Source organism: Carlito syrichta, unplaced genomic scaffold (genome assembly GCF_000164805.1).
Source record: "Carlito syrichta isolate Samal-C Ts95f unplaced genomic scaffold, Tarsius_syrichta-2.0.1 Scaffold272310, whole genome shotgun sequence".
NCBI classification, from domain to species: domain Eukaryota; kingdom Metazoa; phylum Chordata; class Mammalia; order Primates; family Tarsiidae; genus Carlito; species Carlito syrichta.
In genome coordinates this window covers 255,127-274,427 of record NW_007216406.1, presented here as the reverse complement: position 1 = coordinate 274,427, position 19,301 = coordinate 255,127, and the positions used below count along the sequence as shown (strand labels likewise).

Below are 19,301 nucleotides of genomic sequence, written 5' to 3'. Positions count from 1 at the left end.
GCTCAGGCAATCTTCTCACCTAGGCTTCCCAAAGTGCTGGGATTATAGGCATGAGCCACCACGCCTGGCCAGTTACAGTTCTTAATAAAAGTTACATTATAAAATGCTCAAACTTTTGGGCAGCATGTGACCTGAAAGCAGAAAGACTTCTCTGTCTTTGAAAAAAAACCTCTAGAAACAAAAGTTTACCACTTTGTTTAATCATACTACAGTTTATTTTAAAACCTTCCTCCCAGTTAGAATAGGGCCTGTGGTTCTGGATTGGAGTCAGAGGCATTAGAATAGGGCCTGTGGTTCTGGATTGGAGTCAGAGGCATTAGTATGAATTTATGTTTATCTTAACATAGATACAGAAGGATAAGCATAGAAAATAACTATAGACGTGTATATACACAAGTTAGTATAGCTACATGTTAATTCCTAGCTCTGTTTGCTGAGAAGCCTAGAAGCAATGACACCTCAATAGCAATGAGTACACCAAGCACCCAGATCTTGGTTTTTAATACCATTCTCCAGTAAAAGGAACTAGGGCTGACTCTAGGGCTGGAGCTGAAAATGTACAAGATGAGCCTGAAACATCCTGTTGGGCCAGAAAACAAGGAAGTACTCAAAAACCAAAATGATGGGCATATGTCAAAGGGATATAGGAGCCACAAGAAAGAGCTTCCAGTGGTCAAAGCTGGAACAATTTAAGCAACAAAATCTAACATAGTACTATATACCATGGGTCAAAATATAAAATAAACCCAATCTTCACCAGACCATAACACATCCCACATCCACACTATACGCTCTCATAAAATCTTTTCTGGGCCAACAAATACTGCTGAAAGACTCCAGACCATGTCATAAGTCCAGATCATTTATCAAGACTTATGAAAAAGTTGTAATAATTAAGTCAGCATAGGATGGGTATAATGAGAAGTAAGCCAATGGAACAGAATAGGGAGCCCCAGAAACAGACCCATACCCATGTGTCACATGTTACATAACTGAGATTGTATTGCAGGTCAGTGGTGAAACCGGCCCAATTTCCCCATAAAACGGACATTTATGGGTCTTTTGAATAAACACAGAAATTGACCCTCCTGGTTTTAAAATTTAGATTTGCCTTATCTGAGTTCCTTCCTCAGAAGGCTGACTCTCAGGCAAAGGCCTGAACCTCACCAGAACATTGTATCCAGACAATGAGACGCCAGACCCCTTGCTCGACATGATTGCTTCCTCGCCCCTCCCTAATTGCTATTTTACATTCTTTCCCTCACTTTATAAACCCCCAATTTCAAGTGTCAGGGGAGACGGAGTTGAGACTGATAACACTCCAACTCAAAAAAAAAAAAAAAAGAAAGAAATCACTGTCAGGTATCACTATATACCCTAAAGTTACAATCCTAAGACTTGGCAAAGATACAGAACAACAGAAATCACATCCCACTGGTACCCACTTTGAAAAGCACTGGCATTACCTAGTAAGACAGTATGTGCATACCATATAACTCAATTAAACACTTACGTACTCCTATTTAGAGAAACGCACTATGAGATATGTATAGAATGTTCAAGAAGCAATGTTAATAATAATGCCACGCCAGAAATAGCCCTATCAACAGTAGAATTTGTAAATACAGTTCATTACATTCATCAAACAGAACAGTATCCAACAACAAAAGTATCCCAACTAGAGTCTGTGAGGTTAAAATATATTTGTTCTACTTATTGCCTGAGTATGAGAAACATGTCAGCACATAACATAGACAGTATTATTCCACTTATATAAAATTCAAAAACAGGCAAATGCCAACGATTTACTGTTCTGAAAATGCAAACATGGGTGTCAAGTCTAACAAAAACAAAGAAACGTTGATCACAAGAGTCAGAAGAGTGGTGACTTCAGGGTGGAGAGAAGGGGATGAAGTTGGCAACTGAGGTTCCTTGGCACAATTACATGGCTGCTCATTTTATCACCATGTTATTCTTTAAAATCTCCATGTATCATATATTCTGCCTTTGCTGAGCTCTCCGGGGAGCTTAGTCTTCCGCTCCCTCCCTTCTGCTGAGATAACAGTGTGGACGCAGCCTTGGCCACCCACACAGTATCAGCAGAAAGCAGAACATGGGCAGGCACAGCGCAGAGAACAAATACATTTTAACCTCACAGACTCTGTTCTTCCTCATCAGCTCAGGTAAGGAAAATGTTGCATGCGTTTAATACTTGCCACGGTGTCTCCAGGCCTTTGGTGGCCCTTGATGTTCACTGGCCTTTGTGCTGTCAGTATTTGGAATAAATTGGATTTTTTATTTGCCAGCATCTCAAATTCGGTTATTTCGTTTATATAATTTCTGAGTCACTCTCATACCCATTTGTGGCTCAACTATCAAGACTGGAATGAGTTTTGGAGTCACATGTAAGAAATGAAAACAATTTAATTTACATATCCTTAGTAAAAAAAATTTCCAAATATATTTTTAATCTGCTAAAAATCACATCTTTATCCAAAAATGCCAAGCAACTGGAGGAGATGCCGAAAGGATGGGCCCGCCCTAGTTTCCAGCTCCAGACCATACGGGAAATGGCATGAATCATGTACTCACTCAAGAGTCCAGAGTGGTTGCCACAGCCTACCTCGAGGATAGCAAACAGGTTTCATCTCTTTACTGGTAGTGACTACCTGAGGCATCTCATTAAGGAGCCTGAGGACACAACAGGCTCAGGAGAAAGCAATGCCCTGACTGACTAGCAATGGATGCCACAGGCATGAGAGAAGAGAAGCAGGAGGCAGGAGCCATCCTGGCTAGCACATCAAGCCCAAACCACTCTGCAGGTTTTTAAGTCTCAGACTATCTTTTTATGATCCCACCATTCCCTGGGGCAAATTGTTAGGGAGATATTCTGGATGACTCCTCCCCCACAACACTGCCAAGCACACTCCTCTCTCTGGGCCTTTGTCCCTGATCTTCCCCCTCCCAGAATTTCCTCCTCTCCTTTTTTCTTTTTTTGTTTTTTTTTGTTTTTTGAGTTGGAGTCTCACTCTGTTGCCCAGACTGGAGTGCAGTGGCCGCTCCTGGCCACTGCAGCCTCGACCTGCTGGGCTCCGGCGATCCTTCCACCTCAGCCTTCCGAGTAGCTGGAACTACAGGCGCGCACTACCATGCCTGGCTAATTTTTTGATTTATTGTAGAGATGAGGTCTCACCAAGTTGCCCAGGTCAACTCCTTCTTAACTGGTCACCACACGCCTGCGCTGGATGACTCTGAACTTCCCCTTTCCTGAATTCCCTTGTCCTTTCTGTACTGCACAATGCCAACTGGAAGCTTATTACACAGAGTCTTGCACTGCTGGTTAGGTATTTCCCATGCCCACTCCTGGCTCCCTAAATAGACGTTAATAACTTAAGGAAAATATCTGTTTCTTTTTCTGTACTTCTCTCAATACTTTGCCACACACGTAAGAATCACCAAATGTATTTGCTCATGGAACGACTGAGAACTGACAGGACGGATTTCTTTCCTTCAATCCTACCCTATTTTCACTTACCCCCAGATGTCCTTTTTCTTAATGCACAATCTCTACTTAGGGAAGAATTATCAACTACCAGGCAGCAGCCCCACCAATGTCTCAATGTTTCTCTAACAGGCACCAGAGTGTTTATATAAAATCTTAGAAACCATGATTCTATTCCTCAGAAGAGGAGAGAGCGCACGCAAATACTCCCTGAGTATCTCCTGGGATGTACCTGGGGTAGGGGGAGGAATCTTGGGCAGAGGAGGCCAGTGGCAGCAAAGCCACCTCAAGGACATTACCCACCATGCTGAGAAGAAGGTTCCCCATTGTCACTGTTGGGGGACAACTTCCCACTCCTACCACTTGTAAGATAAAATGAAGTAGGTCTGAGGGTCCCGCTACCGTCAGCACTTCATGATCCCTCCTGTAACCTTACTGACTCATTCACAGACCTAAAATGGCCGTGGGGGTGGAGTTTCAAGGAAATGCCAACAAGAGAGCCCTAAGCTTGAAGGGCAGTTCAAGCTACAGTCCATGAGATGAAGGTCAATGTCCAAATGATCAAGAAACAGGAAGAGTTCCGAATTTGGAAGGGTCAAAGGGGATTTGGGTAGAGTCTTGAGTTCAAAATCAGGAAAACAAGATTAAGCAAAGGAAATGCAGAATTGGAACTGCTATGGGGAAAGGACGGGATGGAGTCATTTCCCCCAATAAATTACTTATTACAGGGGCTATAGGTCAAGGTTTGCTTGCAAGGCAGGCTGTACTTGTCAGAGGAAATGTGAGGGAGTGAATCTGGCTTAAGGGTCAGAGGTGGGATAGGACATCCTCTTCTTCCTCTAACCATGACACTGGAGGATCCTGGCCCCCCAGCCGAAGAAAGCAGATGGTTCCTTAGATACCTGCAGCCCCTCTTATGAAAGTGCCACAGCCAGGGGACCCTAATCCTGTGCCCAAGACAAAGGCACCAGCATAGACTGGATATAAGGAAGTCAAAGCATCCAGAAGGTGGCTGGATACAAGACGCTGGCTGAAAGGGAATGAAGAGAAACCAACTAATCACAACTCTTCTCCTGACGATTGTCGCTGTGAGATGCAAAGGAGCATCACCTGGAACTGCTCCTGAAGGAATGAGAAGGAACCAGTGGGTCAGGGATGCTACTTTTGGATTCCGAGAGATGACGAGTCACTACTTACATTCTCACGCCAGGAGGCATGAAGGGCGAGAGAGAGGTCCAGGCAGGTATAGCCTGCAGTCAGAGACCTGGACAGATGACAGGACAGATTCCAGAACGTCCTCATTCTTCTTTACCATAAACTCCAATCACCGAAGGCAATGCTTGTCCAAGATAACCCTTGGACCACTTGTAAAAGAATCACTTTAAAAAATGCATATATCCCCACCTCCCTCTTTCTGTTGAATCAGAATCTGTAGCACCGTTTCCTGGAACTGGAAATTTTAACAAGTGCCCTATGTATTATTCAGTTCCTGGAACTTTTATAAACTGCTAAGACAAGGTTACAACCTTTCTTTTTTTCTTTTCAAGTCTCAATTATCCCCAACTTTTTTTGCCAGAAGCCAGACAAGGCCAAGTGGTCTCTTGTTGTACTCCCTAGAATTTCTGAAGGTTTCTTTTCTATCTAGACAATATCAGGACAAGCAGCCCTCCTATGACCCCAAAACCTTGAATCAGCCCCATATCATGTGTTACTTCTTCAGAAACTCGGTTCAGAAGTGCAGCACGTATGCTACTGTCACCTACCACCTTGACCAGACATGTCAGCTGATAGATACCCCAGGCCCTACATGCTCAGTTCCTTCGAGCTTCCCCTTGTTTTGTCTCTACCCTGTATGTCCTCTAAACATCCCCAACTTTGCAATCCTAACCCCAGCATCAGCAGCTGGTGGGGAGAAGAGAGTAACAGGGCATGTCAGGAACTGCATGCTGCCCACTGCTAGAAGCTGTGACCAGACCTTCCTTCCGAGGTGTCCCCACGAGGGGGGAAAAAGAGCAGCAGAGAAGGAGGGGACGGGCAGTCTACTCTGTGCTGGCCCAGGACAGTCATCTCACCCTGCGCTTGGCTTTCATGCTTCGAATTCAGAGAGACTACATGTTACTCCAATTTCACAATGATTGAGGCAGAGGGAGATTTTGTTTAGAGTTGTTCAAGATAAGAACATCTCTAAGATTGCGAGCCTGCAAAAAAAAAATCCAAACTAGCAGTCCTGAACGTACCTGACAAGATGCCTCGGAATGCCTCCTACTCTGGGGAGTCAGTCAGGCAGACTTCCATACTACCTGCTGGAACACATGTGAAACGTGTGGAACACGCTGGCCGATGAACGGGCATCTCTGCACTTCTGCACTTAGGTGCTGTGAATGGGCTGAGCCAAATCAGAAGGGGTCATTCCTCTTCTATTCTAGCACACGCTCCAGCTATGACAGGCAGAGCTCCTCATAAAGACTGACAAGCTTACACAACCAAGGATGATGGGTTCCACCTACACACACACACACACACACACACACACACACACACACACACCTACATTGCTGTCTCACGACAACCCCCAATGAAAAAATCAAATATAGTCTTCTGGGAATTACAGGAGAGCAAAGTATTTTGGGATTAGAGTAAAAGAAGGTCAAGCTCTGAATAAGGTCTGGGATTTAGAGATTTGGCTAACTCCCTAGAAAAATCGTATCGGCAGGCAGAATCTGGAGCAGGCAGATTGGCTGACCAAGAACATGATTCCCAGTCATGGAAAGGTGTCGACAAGCTGATGACCTTAGGTTCACAGGTCCTATCATATACTATTCCCATCTCACGGAAACATATATACCCAGGGCAGGGACCCACACTTCAGAATATCCTTTCCCTTTTCCCAAACTGAAGTTTCTGATAGAGTTACCCTGCTTTTCTTTTGGATGTTGGGTGTACGGGAGATGGTTAAATTAATTATTTGGTCCACTGTGTTTGTGAAACTTCAGTCAAACGCATTCTCCTTTACGATGTCTGCCATATGCATCTATAGATCTGTACACACAGACCACTGCTCTGATATTTATTTTTACCTAAATCAACTTGTTAATTTAATTTTTTATTGTGATAATTATAGATGCACACGTAGTTCTGACAGAAAATGCCAAGAGATTTATTGACACTTCCCAGTTTCCCCAAATGGTCACATTTTGCAAAACTATAGTTTTGTATCACAATCAGGATATTGACGTGTTATGTTCCATCTTCTTCAGATTTCCCCAGTTTTACTTGTATGCACTTGTGTCTGTGTATGTTTGTATTAAGTTTTAAACGATTTTCCACCTGTGTAGGTTCGTGTGCTCACTCCTGCAGACAAGATACTGAGCAGTCCTCATGGCACAAGGATCCTGTATATTGCCCGTTTACATCCACACCCATTTTTCCCTTCCTCTCCAATCCTATTATCCCTAACCATAACCCCTGGCAACCACTAATCTAGCCTCTATTCCTTTTTTGTTTTTTTGAGTTGGAGTCTCACTCTGTCGCTCAGGCTGGAGTGCAGTGGCACACTCACTGCCATCCCAGCGTCGACTTGCTGGGATCAGGTGTTCCTTCTGCCTCAGCCTTCCAAGTAGCTGGACTACAGACATGCGCCACTACATCTGGCTAATTTTTTTATTTTATTGTAGAGACGAGGTCTCGCCAAGTAGCCCAGGCTGGTCTTGAACCCGTGGGCTCAGGTAATCACCTCACATCGGCCTCCCAAAGTGCTGGGATTACAGGCTTGAGCCACCACGTCCACCCTAGCCTCTATTTCTAAAATGTTTTCATTTCAGGCTGGGCGTAGTGGTTCATGCCTGTAATCCTAGCACTCTGGGAGGCTGAGGTGGGAGGATTACCTGAGCCCACAAGTTTGAGACCAGCCTGGGCAATATAGTGAGACCTCATCTTTACAAAAAAATTGAAAAAAAATTAGCCTGGTATGGTGACGTGTGCTTGTGGTCCCAACTACTCAGAAGGTTGAGGTAGAAGGACTGCCTGAGTGCAGGAAGTTGAGGCTGCAGTGAGCTATGATCATGCCACTGCACTCCAGCCTGGGCAGTAAAGTGAGATTCCAACTCAGAAATAAATAAAATAAAATAAAATGTTTTTATTTCAAAAATGTTACATAATGGGATTATACACCATGAAATCTTTAGGATTGGCTTCATTCACTCTGCATAATTTCCCTGAAAACTCACCCAAGTTGCATGTATCAGCAATTTGTTTCCTTGTGGCCCATGGTATGGATGCACCAGTTTGTTTAACCACTCACAAGGTGAAGGACACCTGGGCTAATTCCAGTTTGGGGCTATGACAACTAATGTGCCTATGAATATTCATGTGCAGGTTTTCTGGGATAAATGCCCAAGAGTGTGACTGCCAGGCCATATGGCAATTGCATGGTAAGTTTTATACAAAACTGCTTTCGAGAGTGGCTGTGCCATTTTTCATTCACACCAGCACTGTATGAATGACTCCGTTTTTTCATATCCTCACCAGTATTAGGTGTCACTGCTTTCTATTTTAGCCATGCTGGTAGGCCTGATAGTAATGTTGAACATCTTTTCAAGTCCTTGCTCACCATTTTTGTATTCTCTTGGGTGAAACGTCTGTTCGTGTCTTTTTGTTCTCTTTCAAATTGGGTTTTTTTTAACAAGTGAGTTTTGAGAGTTCTTTATATAGTCTACAGAGGAGTTTTTCTAAAAGTTTTATAGTTTTGCATTTTACATTAAAGTCTATGATTCATTTTAGATTAATTATATATAAGGTTAAAGTTTGCTTTTGTTTTTGTTTTGCCTATGAATGTGTAATGACTCCATGTCTTGAAAAGGTTACCCACTGAATTGATTCTTAGTTAAACTGCTTTTGCATCTTTGTCAAAAATCAGTTGAGGCTGGATGCGGTGGCTCGAGCCTATAATCCCAGCCCTTTGGGAGGCCGAGGTGTGAGTATTGCCTAAGCCCGCGGGTCTAAGATCAGCCTGAGCAACATGGTGAGACCTCGTCTCTACAATAAATCAAAAAATTAGCTGGGCATGGTAGCACGTGCCTGTACTTTTGGCTACTTGGAAGGCTGAGGTGGAAGGATTGCCGGAGCCCAGCAGGTCGAGGCTGTGGTGGCCAGGAGAGTGCCACTGCACTCCAGCCTGGGCGACAGAGTGAGACTCCAACTCAAAAAAAAAAAAAAAAAAAAACAGTTGAGCATACTTGTGTGGATTCATTTCTGAGTTCTCTATTCCGTTGATCTATGCTATGTGTCCATCCCACTGCCAATATCATACTGTCTTGACTGCTATAGGTAAATATTAAGCCTTAATATAGGATAGAATGATTCTTTCCCTTATAGTCTTCTTTGCCAATACTGTTTTAGCTTTTAGTGCCTGTGACTTTCCATATGAATTTTTATAATAGGCTCATTTATGTTTACAAAAAAGCCCTGCTAAGATTTTGACAGAAATTGCATTTAAATCTATAGCTCAATTTGAAGAGAATGGACATCTTTACTATATTAAGACTTTCAATTCATGAACATAACATGTCTCTCCATTTATTTAAGTCCTGTTTGATTTCTTTCATAAGAATTTTGTACTTTTCGGCATACAGAGCCTATAAATGTTGTGTTAAGTACGTACCTAAGTATGTCGTTTTCTTTGAAGCAATTGTAAAGAGTATTGTTTTAAATTTCAGTGTCTGCATATTTATTGTTAGTATACAGAAATGTGGTTGACTTTCCTGTGTTGGTTTTGTATCCTATGACTTTGCTGAACCTAGTTACTATTTTTAGAAGTTGTGTGTGTGTGTGTGTGTGTGTGTGTGTGTGTGTGTGTGTGTGTGTGTGATATTCCTTAGGATTTTCTATGTTGGTAAACATATCATGTGCAGAAATCAACTTTTCAACAAGGATTTTATATAGCTGATATAAATGGAACACCAGTATCAACTATCATAAAAAGAATGTGACCCTAAAAAATAAATACAATAAAGATAAAATATAATTAAATTCTAGCTAAATACAGCTGTCTGCAGACAGCCCTCAGCCTTAGGTTTTCTGTCCCTGTCTCTCTCTAAGTGAAAATAGCAAGTATAAAAATATGTGCTAAAAACTTAGTAACATCAGGTTCACATGGAACATTCTTAAAGACAGACCATATGCTGAGCCATAAAACAAACCTCAATAAATGTAAAATAATCAAAATCATAAAAAGTATGTTTCAGATTATAATGAAATTAAATTAGAAATCATCAACAAAGTTTCTGAATTTTACAAATACGTGGAAACCAAATAATACACTACTAAATGAACAACAGGTTAGAACACAAACTAGAAAATCCTTTTCGTTGATTTGAAAAACATACTGTTTGGGTACAGTGGCTCACGCCTATAATCCCACCACTTTGGGAAACTGAGGTGGGAGGATTGCTCAAACCCAGGAGTTCAAGTCCGTCCTTGGCAATACAGTGAGACCTTGTCTCTACAAAAAAATTTTTTAAATAGCCAAGTGTAGTGGCACATGCTTGTAGTCCCAGTTACTTGGAAGGCTGAGGCAGAAGGATCACCTGAGCCCAGGAGACTGAGGCTGCATGAGGCATGATCATGCCACTGCATTCCAGCTCTGGTGACAGAGTAAGACCCCTATTCAAACAACAACAACAACCACAAAAACCCAATATACCAAAACCTATGAGATGCAGCTAAAGTAATCCTTAGAAGAAAATTTGTAACTGTAAATACCTACATTAAAAAATATTTAAAATAAATATGCTAACCTTCCACCTTAGACAACTGGAAAACGAGAAGCAAAGCAAATCCAAAGTAAACAGATAGAAGAAAATAATAACAAAGTCGGTCTTGGTGGCTCAGCCTGTAATCCCACGCCTTTGGAAGGCTGAGGTGAGTGGATTGCCTGAGCCTGCTGGTTCGAGACCCGCCTGGGCAGGCGAGCCCTCATCTCTACAATAAATCAAAAAAATTAGCCAGGCATGGTAGCATGCGCCTGTAGTTCCAGCTACTTGGAAGGCTGAGGCGGAAGGATCGCCAGAGCTCAGCAGGTCGAGGCTGCGGTGGCCGGGAGTGGCCACTGCACTCCAATCTGGGCGACAGTGAGACTCCAACTCAAAAAAAAAGAGAAAAGAATAACAATTAGAGAGGAAATAAACACAACAGAAAAACAATGGAAAGAAATCAACCACAAAAAACATTGGTCGTAATACAGATGCTGGCAAAGATGGAGAAAAGGAATGCTTCTACACTGCTTGTGGAATGCAAACTAGTGTAAACCTCTTTGGAAAACCTTGTGGCGATTCCTAAATGAACTAGACATTGACCTTCCATATGACCCAACAATCTCCCTACTGGAAATATACCCAGAGGAACTCAAATCACTCTACAAAAAAGATACCTGCACATGCATGTTTACTGCAGCTCTATTCACAGTAGGAAAAACATGGAACCGACTGTGCTGCCCACTGAAACTGGACTGGATAAAAAAAAAAGTGGTATATATACACAACGTCATGTTATTACACGACAATAAACAAGGACAAACATACAGACTTCGCAGCAACTTGGATATATTTATAGTCTATCATACTCAGTGATCTATCACAGAAACAAAGGGCAGAGTACCACATGTTCTCAGTCACAAGCAGATCCTGAACATTTACCATAATACTATAAGAAAGGAATTGGCAGTAGTGGGATACTGCTGGGAGAGGGGACACAACATCAAAAAGGGTACCTGATCTAAAACCAGGCAAAGTCGGGACCAAAGGGAAACCCAAACTTTACCTATACAATGACCACTTGTATACCTAATCCTGAATTGTACTCCGTATCTTTAAAATTAAAATTTTTTTTTTCTTTTTTAGTTGGAGTCTCACTCTGTCGCCCAGACTGGAGTGCAGAGGCCGCTCCCGGCCACCGCAGCCTCCACCTGCTAGGCTCCGGCGATCCTTCCGCCTCAGCCTTCCAAGTAGCCGGAATTACAGGCATACACTACCATGCCCAGCTGATTTTTTGATTTATTGTAGAGATGAGGTCTTGCTGCCCAGGCGGGTCTCGAACCCGCGGGCTCAGGCAATCCACTCACCTCAGCCTTCCAAAGGCGCAGGATTATAGGCTGAGCCACCGAGCCCAGCTAAAATTTAAATTTAAAGTTAAAAAAACCCACTGGTTGTTGGAAAAAGTCAATAAATTTGACAAACTTTCAGCAAGACTAAATGAGAAAAAAGAAAAAGACTCAAATTTCTAAAATTTGAAATGAAAGAGGAGACATCACTACTGAGTTTACTTACATTAAGAGGAGTATGTAATCTGTCATGGCTTTAAGAAAAAAAGGATTATAAGAAAAAACTATGAACTACACTGCAAATCAGATAACACTTAAAGAAGAATTAACACTAATCCTTTACAAAATTCTAGAAATAGAAAAGGAGAGAACACTTACCAATTCATTCTACAAGGTCATTAAAGCCCTGATACCAATGCCAGACAGACATCACAAAAAAAGGAAACTACAGATCAATTCCAGTTGCTGGCCGGCCTCAGTGGCTCAGCCTGTCATCCCAGCCTTTCGGGAGGCCGAGGAAAGTGGATTGCCTGAGCTCGTGGATTCGAGACCAGCCCGGGCAATTGGGGAGACCTCATCTCGACAATAAATCAAAAAAATTAGCTGGGCACCACTACTCCCAGCTAATTTTTTAACATTTATTTTAGAGATGAGGTCTTGCCATGTTTCCCAGGCTGACGCTGAACCAGTGGTCCCAGGTAATTCTCTCACCTCGGCCTACCAAAGTGCTGAGATTACAGACGTGAGCCACTATGCCCAGACTTTTACTCTTATTTATTTATTTTCTTTTGAGTTGGAGTCTCACTCTGTCGCCCAGACTGAAGTGTAGTGGCCGCTTCCGGCCGCCGCAGCCTCGACCTGCTGGGCTCAGGCGATCCTTCCGCCTCAGCCTTCCAAGTAGCCAGAATTACAGGCATGCGCTACCACGCCCGTCTGATTTTTTTATTTATTGTAGAGATGAGGTCTCGCTGCCCAGGCAGGTCTCGAACTCACGGGCTCAGGAATCCACTCACCTCAGCCTCCCAAAGGCGCGGGATTACAGGCTGAGCCACCAAGCCCAGCTTCTTATTTATTTTTTAAAAAGAGTTTTATTGCTTTAGTGCTTACATTTAGGTCTGTCATCCATTTTGAATTAATTTTTGTACATGATGTGAGATAGGGGTACAAATTCATCTTTTTACATGTGGATATCTAATTGGCCCAGCACCATTTGTTGAAACAATGATTTCTTTCCTATTGAATCTCTGGGGGTATTTCTGTCAAAAATTAGTTGACTGGCTGGGTACGGTGGCTCAGGCTGTCATCCCAGCACTTTGGAAGCCAAGGTGAGTGGATTGCCTGAGGCCGGGGGTTCGAGTCCACTCTGGGCAACATGACGAGACCTCGTCTCTACAATAAATCAAAAAATTAGCTGGGCATGGTAGCACGCGCCTGTAGTTCCAGCTACTTGGAAGGCTGAGGCGGAAGGATCACCTGAGTCCAGCAGGTCGAGGTTACGGTGGGGTGGCTATGAGTGTGCCACTGCACTCCAGCCTGGGCAACAGAGTGAGACTCCAGATCAAAAAAAAAAAAAAAGAAGAAGAAGAGTAAATATTGTGACTTTTAATTAGGCCAAACTTGGGCCTGAGAAATAAAAGGAAAACATAATAAACGGGACATAAACTTTTGCACTTCAGAAGACAGAGCAGGCTGGGTGCGGTGGCTCACACCTATAATCCCAGCACTTTGGGAGGTGAAGGTAAGAGGATTACCTGAGCTCAGAAGTTCGAGATCAGCCTGAGCAACATGGCAAGACTTCGTCTCTACAATAAATTAAAAAAAAAAAAAAACTTAGCTGGGCATGGTGGCGCATGCCTGTGGTTCCAGCTACTTGGAAGGCTGAGGCCAACGAACTACCTAAGCCTAGCAGGTTGAGGCTGTGGTGACCACGAGCACTCCAGCCTGAGCAATAGAGTGACAGTCTGACTCAAAAAAAAAAGAAAAAGAGTAAAGATTGTGAAGAGACTACCGACAGAATGGGAGGAAGTATTTGCAATTCATATATTCATTAAAGGACTTGTATTCAGAAGATATGAAGAAGAAAGACAAACAAGCCTAAGCTCGATGTCACACACCTGTAATTCTAGCACTTAGGGAGGCCGAGAAGGGCAGATTGCTTGAGCCCAGGAGTTGGAGACCAGTCTGGGAAATATAGCAAGATTTTGTCTCTACAAAAAAATCAAAAAATTAGCTGGGCGTGGTGGTGTTTGCCTATAGTCAGTCATGATTGTTGTGATCATGCCACTGCACTCCAGCCTAGGTAACAGGGTGAGACCTGACTCCAAAAAAAAAAAAAAAAGTGAATCTAATTAAAAAATTGGGCAAAAGATTTGAAGGGACATTTCTCTAAAGAAGATATACAAATAGACAATAAACATATGAAAAGCCCGGGCGTGGTGGCTCAAGCCTGTAATCCCAGCACTTTGGGAGGCAGAGGCGAGAGGATTGCCTGAGCTCAGGGGTTCGAGATCAACCTGAGTAACATGGCGAGACCCTGTCTCTACAATAAATCAAAAAATTAGCCAGGCATGGTGCTTCCAGTTACTTGGAAGGCTGAAGCAGAAAGATCGCTGGAGCCCAGCAGGTTGAGGTGGTGGTGGCCGTGAACACACCACTGCCCTCCAGCCTGGGTGACAGAGTGAGACTCCAACTCAAACAAACATATGAAATGATATTTAATGTCATCATTAATTAAGAAAATGTATGCCAAAACCATAATGATACAACTTCATACCCACTAGGATGGCTGGTTATACTACAAAAGACAGATAATAACAAGTGTTGGTGAGGATGTGGAGGTGGTATAGTTATTTTGGAAGATTGTTTGCATTCCTCAATTTGTTAAACACAGAGTTAACCATATGTTAAACACAGAGTTATTGTATGACCCAGAAATTCCACTCCTAGGTACATATTCAAGAGAGATGAAAACATACATCCATACGAAATTTGTACATGACTGTTCACAATAGCATTTTTCATAACAGCAAAAAGTAGAAACAACTCAAATACCAACTGGTAAATAAATAAATGTGATATACATTCATATAACAAAGCATTACACAAGCATTGAAAATGAGCGAAGCGTTGGTACCTGCTATAACACAGATGAACCTTAAAAACATTACGCTGCAGGGCTCGATGGCTCAGCCTGTAATCCCGCGCCTTGGGAGGCCAAGGTGAGTGAATTGCCTGAGCCCGCGGGTTTGCGACCTGCCTGGGCAACTTGGCGAGACCTCATCTCTACAATAAATCAAAAAATTAGCCGGGTATGGTAGTGCGTGCCTGTAGTTCCAGCTACTCGGAAGGCTGAGGCGGAAGGATCACCAGAGCCCAGCAGGTCGAGGCTGCGGCAACCGGGAGTGGCCACTGCACTCCAGTCTGGGCGACAGAGTGAGACTCCAACTCAAAAAAAAAAAAATTACGCTAAGTGAAAAAAGTCAGTCACAAAAGACCACATACTGTATGATTCCATTTATATCAAATGTCCAGAAAAAGCAAATTTACAGGGACAAAAAGATTAGTGGTTGCCAGGGGATGGAAGAAGGTAGAAACTGAGAGTTACGTAAATGGGCATGATGTTCTTTGCTGGGTGATGGAAATGTTCTAAAATTAGATGTGACGATGATTGCTCAACTCTATAAAAACACTAAAATTCATCAAATTGTTACGAATGCTAAAACAGGTGAATGTCATGGGTTATAAATTATCTCAGTAGAATATAATAAATCTTTAAAATTCAAAATTTATTAGCATCAAATTAGTCTTTCTCATTGACATAATCAGATGTTTGAAGGCAGTCATTTCTGTGTTGCTTGATTCAATAACAAGAACCATCCAGAATAATTTTTGTATAACAAAAGATATATATCCCACACTATGAAACACAACTGCAGGATCTTAAGAAGTTACATCCAGACTTCACTGAGGTCAAACTGGAGGAGAAAAGATATTACCCAAAGAGCATGGGCTCATGGGACAGGAGCCCCATGATGTCACCAGAGAGCCAGACATCTTCCACTGGGAACAGAGAGACTCAGGTGACTTTATGGTCGTGAGATGAATGGCTTGTGCTAGCTACATTATTTTGAAAACTGCATATATAGGAATCAGCTGGGTACAAATCAGAATGCCTGCTGAGGAAAAGGTTGTACCCGTGTATAAAAGGTGAATTCTATATGGAGACAAAGCATGTCTTTAGGTGCTGCTGATAGACAAGTCAACATGTCACAGATGTTTTGTCTGGCCGGGCTACACTTTCTGGAAATTGCCCTTCTTTAAGACCACCCACCCTCTCATTCTCATGATAATACTGGGAAATATCATGCTGAACTACACAAGACCCCTCTTGGCCATAGGTGCTTGGTCATGATGTGGGGAAAACTCTTCCATGGCATTTTAGACTTGAAACAGACAGAATGCCCAGCAAAGAACTCTCCAGAGACTAATGCTGGAACATGTCTAATAGCAGAGCTAAAGGCAGACCTGTTTTTACCAAGTGGATCCCAGGACCTTCCAATAAATTCTCCTTTCTCCTGAGATGAAATTCAATTAGGCTTCAGTTACATGAAATGAAAGTTCTAACTTATACCATTCAAGTTTAAATTGTTTTCTGCTTAAATTTTAGTCTATCAGCATCCCCACAATGCATGGGTGTGAGAGAGAGCGCCTTCACTCAGCAAAGACCTCTACCCACCACCATGCCCTTCCCATGACAAAGGTTAATGCAATTCTGCTGGGAATGCTATATGAGCAAGCTAATTGAGAATTACAGTAAAGAAGGCAGATATCTGAACTAAGTCTGGGGAGTTTAAAGATTTGCCCAGACCCTAGAAAAACAAATGATTAAGCGGTGTTTATGGCTGCTATTATAAACCAACCAGATGCAATGTGATATAAAGCTTTTGAAATCCCAAAGAAACAGAGCAATTTGTTAAATGCCATGTTAAGAGCTTTTGCAAGATCCATTTTCATTGTTTATTTAAATTTGCTTTAATCATATTTGGATTAGCAAAACCAGAAGCATGATGTAGTTGTCTTTATAAAAATCAGCAACTAGAATTCCAGAGAATTAAACTAACCAAAGGAATGGAATTAATGCAAATTCACTCTTTCCTTTTTAACTTAGTTATTTAGTAACATAGTAAGATTACCAGACTAGATAAAACTATCATCAAATCTCTAATCCATGTGGACTGGGTCCCTATCAACCTCTTTCTAGGTAGAGAAAGCTCAACAATCCACTGTCACTGGGGACAAAGAGTTCATATAAAATGTGGCATATTCAGATCTTAAAACAAAACAATAATATTGCACACTTGACTATGTCCTTAAGATAAAGACTAGAACTAAAACAAACAGGTTTGCTGTGGAAAATATTAAGAATTCTAAGCCAGGCTCGGTGGCTCAGCCTGTAATCCTGTGCCTTTGGGAGGCTGAGGTGAGTGGACTGCCTGAGCCCGCGGGTTCGAGACCTGCCTGGGCAACTTGGCGAGACCTCATCTCTACAATAAATCAAAAAATCAGCCGGGTGTGGTAGCGCGCACCTGTAGTTCCAGCTACTTGGAAGGCTGAGGCGGAAGGATCGCCAGAGTCCAGCAGTGGGAGCGGCCACTGCACTCCAGTCTGGGCGACAGAGTAAGACTCCAACTCAAAAAACATAAAAATAAAAAATAAAATAAAAAAAAAGAATTCTAAAGGCCATGACCATATGAAAGTATTACTAAAATGATGCTAGTAGTAATAATGACAATAATAATGGGAAAGGTAACAATAAAAATAATAAAACAATCAAGCCCAAAGACATGCAGAGTCGGGGATGTAACTGTGCTGGGTATAGGGATTTGATTTTAATACTCATCACTGTATGGTCCATCAAATTTGCATATCCCTATTATTTCTCTTAATTCTACTCCAGTTGAATAAGTACCACATTGACTACTGCAAGTGAATGGCCATTTATTAATTACACTGAAAACAGACATAACAACAAAGGCATAATACCTTTTTACCACAGACATTCAGGTATAGAGGATATGAACTACTCAAAAAATCATTAGACGCATCTTACCTAATATCCGAGAGATCACATTTGTTTCCAGCAATGGCCATGACAATGTTTTCTGGACCATGTTCTTTCAGTTCTTTGACCCATTTCTTCAAGGTATGAAATGAATCCTAAACCCAAAGTGTACATGAATCATTGGAAACACCTCTCAAGATAATATTTCAACCAAGTAGAAGTATAAACCCAGTATTATTTAATGGAGAAAAATATTTTTAGGAGACTCCCATAAATGAACATGCTTCCCTGTCTAGGCAGAAAAGTTAGCATTAGCTAATTTATACATAAACAGCCCATATCAAAGGTTTCTTTTCTAAAATTAAAGCTTGATCAAGTGAAGAAAATCATATTAGTAATTTCCCTCCTCTAAATAGCATTAATTTAAGATGACAGCCTAACTTATTTTAATTTTATTTTATTATTATTTTTTGAGTTGGAGTCTCACTCCGTCGCCCAGACTGGAGTACAGTGGCATGCTCCTGGCCACCGCAGCATCGACCCACTGGACTCTGGTGATCCTTCTGCTACTCAGCTGGAATTACAGGCACGTACTACCATGCCCAGCTAATTTTTTTGATTTATTGTAGAGATGAGGTCTCGTCAAGTTGCCCAGCCGGGTCTCGAACCCACGGGCTCAGGCAATTCACTCACCTCGGCCTCCCAAAGCACTGGGATTACAGGCTGAGCCACCGAGCCCGGCCCTTATTTTAATTTTAAATGCTATAACAGGACTGGGCGAATGTGCATGCTTGCATCAGGAAAGAAATACATATATTTAGAATCCTGTCTTCCCTTTGGCCCTTCACTCATAAATGTCCTCTAGGAAACCGGTCAAGTTCGACAGCACACTTAAGTAGAAGTGGTCAGGAACTCGTGGAAGGTAACTGTGATGGGTCATTAGACTAATGGTCTTGTGTGCTGAGTCAGCACTTCAGAGAAAACAGTAAATAATTCAATTTGCAGGAGTGGGAAAAAATGTCATCAAACACTGCGGCTATTTGTTGATGGATATCCTAGAGCTGCAACATGATAACTAAAACTATACTTGTACATACATAAACACGCATATTTATTTAACACATACATGTTTTCCTTGGTATTTCAAGGATGTAGTGTGACTGAAACACTAAGAGAAAATAAGTATTCTATAGTTATTGAGCATGCAGGGCTTAAAAATAATTCTCCTGGGCCAGACGGGGTGTGCAGGCGGGGATCAGAAGGCGGTTGGATTGTCAGGGGTGTCCTTGCTCTTGGAAGATTCTTCAAGCAATCACTATGTCGACTGATACAAATGCTTCCCTTTCTACATATGATAAAGATCAGGGATCCAAACTTATTGGAAAAGCTAAAAAAGCACCATTGGTCCCCATTGGAATGGCAGGTTTTGCAGCAATTGTTGCATATGGATTATACAAATTGAAAAGCAGGAGGAGTACCAAAATGTCCCTTCACCTGATCCACATGAACGTGGCAGCCCAAGGCTTTGTTGTGGGAGTAGTGACTGGTTGCTAGGGGCTACTCCGTATAGCAAGAATTCTGGACAAAACCTAAACCTTAGAAGAAGAGATGCTGTTCTGGTCTTGTTGGAGAGGCTTAGTTTA

The 19,301-nt window shown here is 42.2% G+C and overlaps 1 protein-coding gene and 1 pseudogene across 1 annotated transcript in view; one reads left to right on the top strand and one right to left on the bottom strand.

The window, feature by feature from the left end:
* LOC103254174 (ras-related protein Rab-31) overlaps positions 1–19,301 on the bottom strand; it is a 90,868-nt gene that overhangs the window by 32,298 nt on the left and 39,269 nt on the right. The window contains exon 6 of the mRNA XM_021709673.1: positions 17,707–17,813. Coding sequence (XP_021565348.1) covers positions 17,707–17,813 — 107 coding nt within the window. The remainder of the gene's footprint in view (positions 1–17,706; positions 17,814–19,301) is intronic.
* Positions 18,976–19,212, top strand: LOC103254168 (annotated as a pseudogene).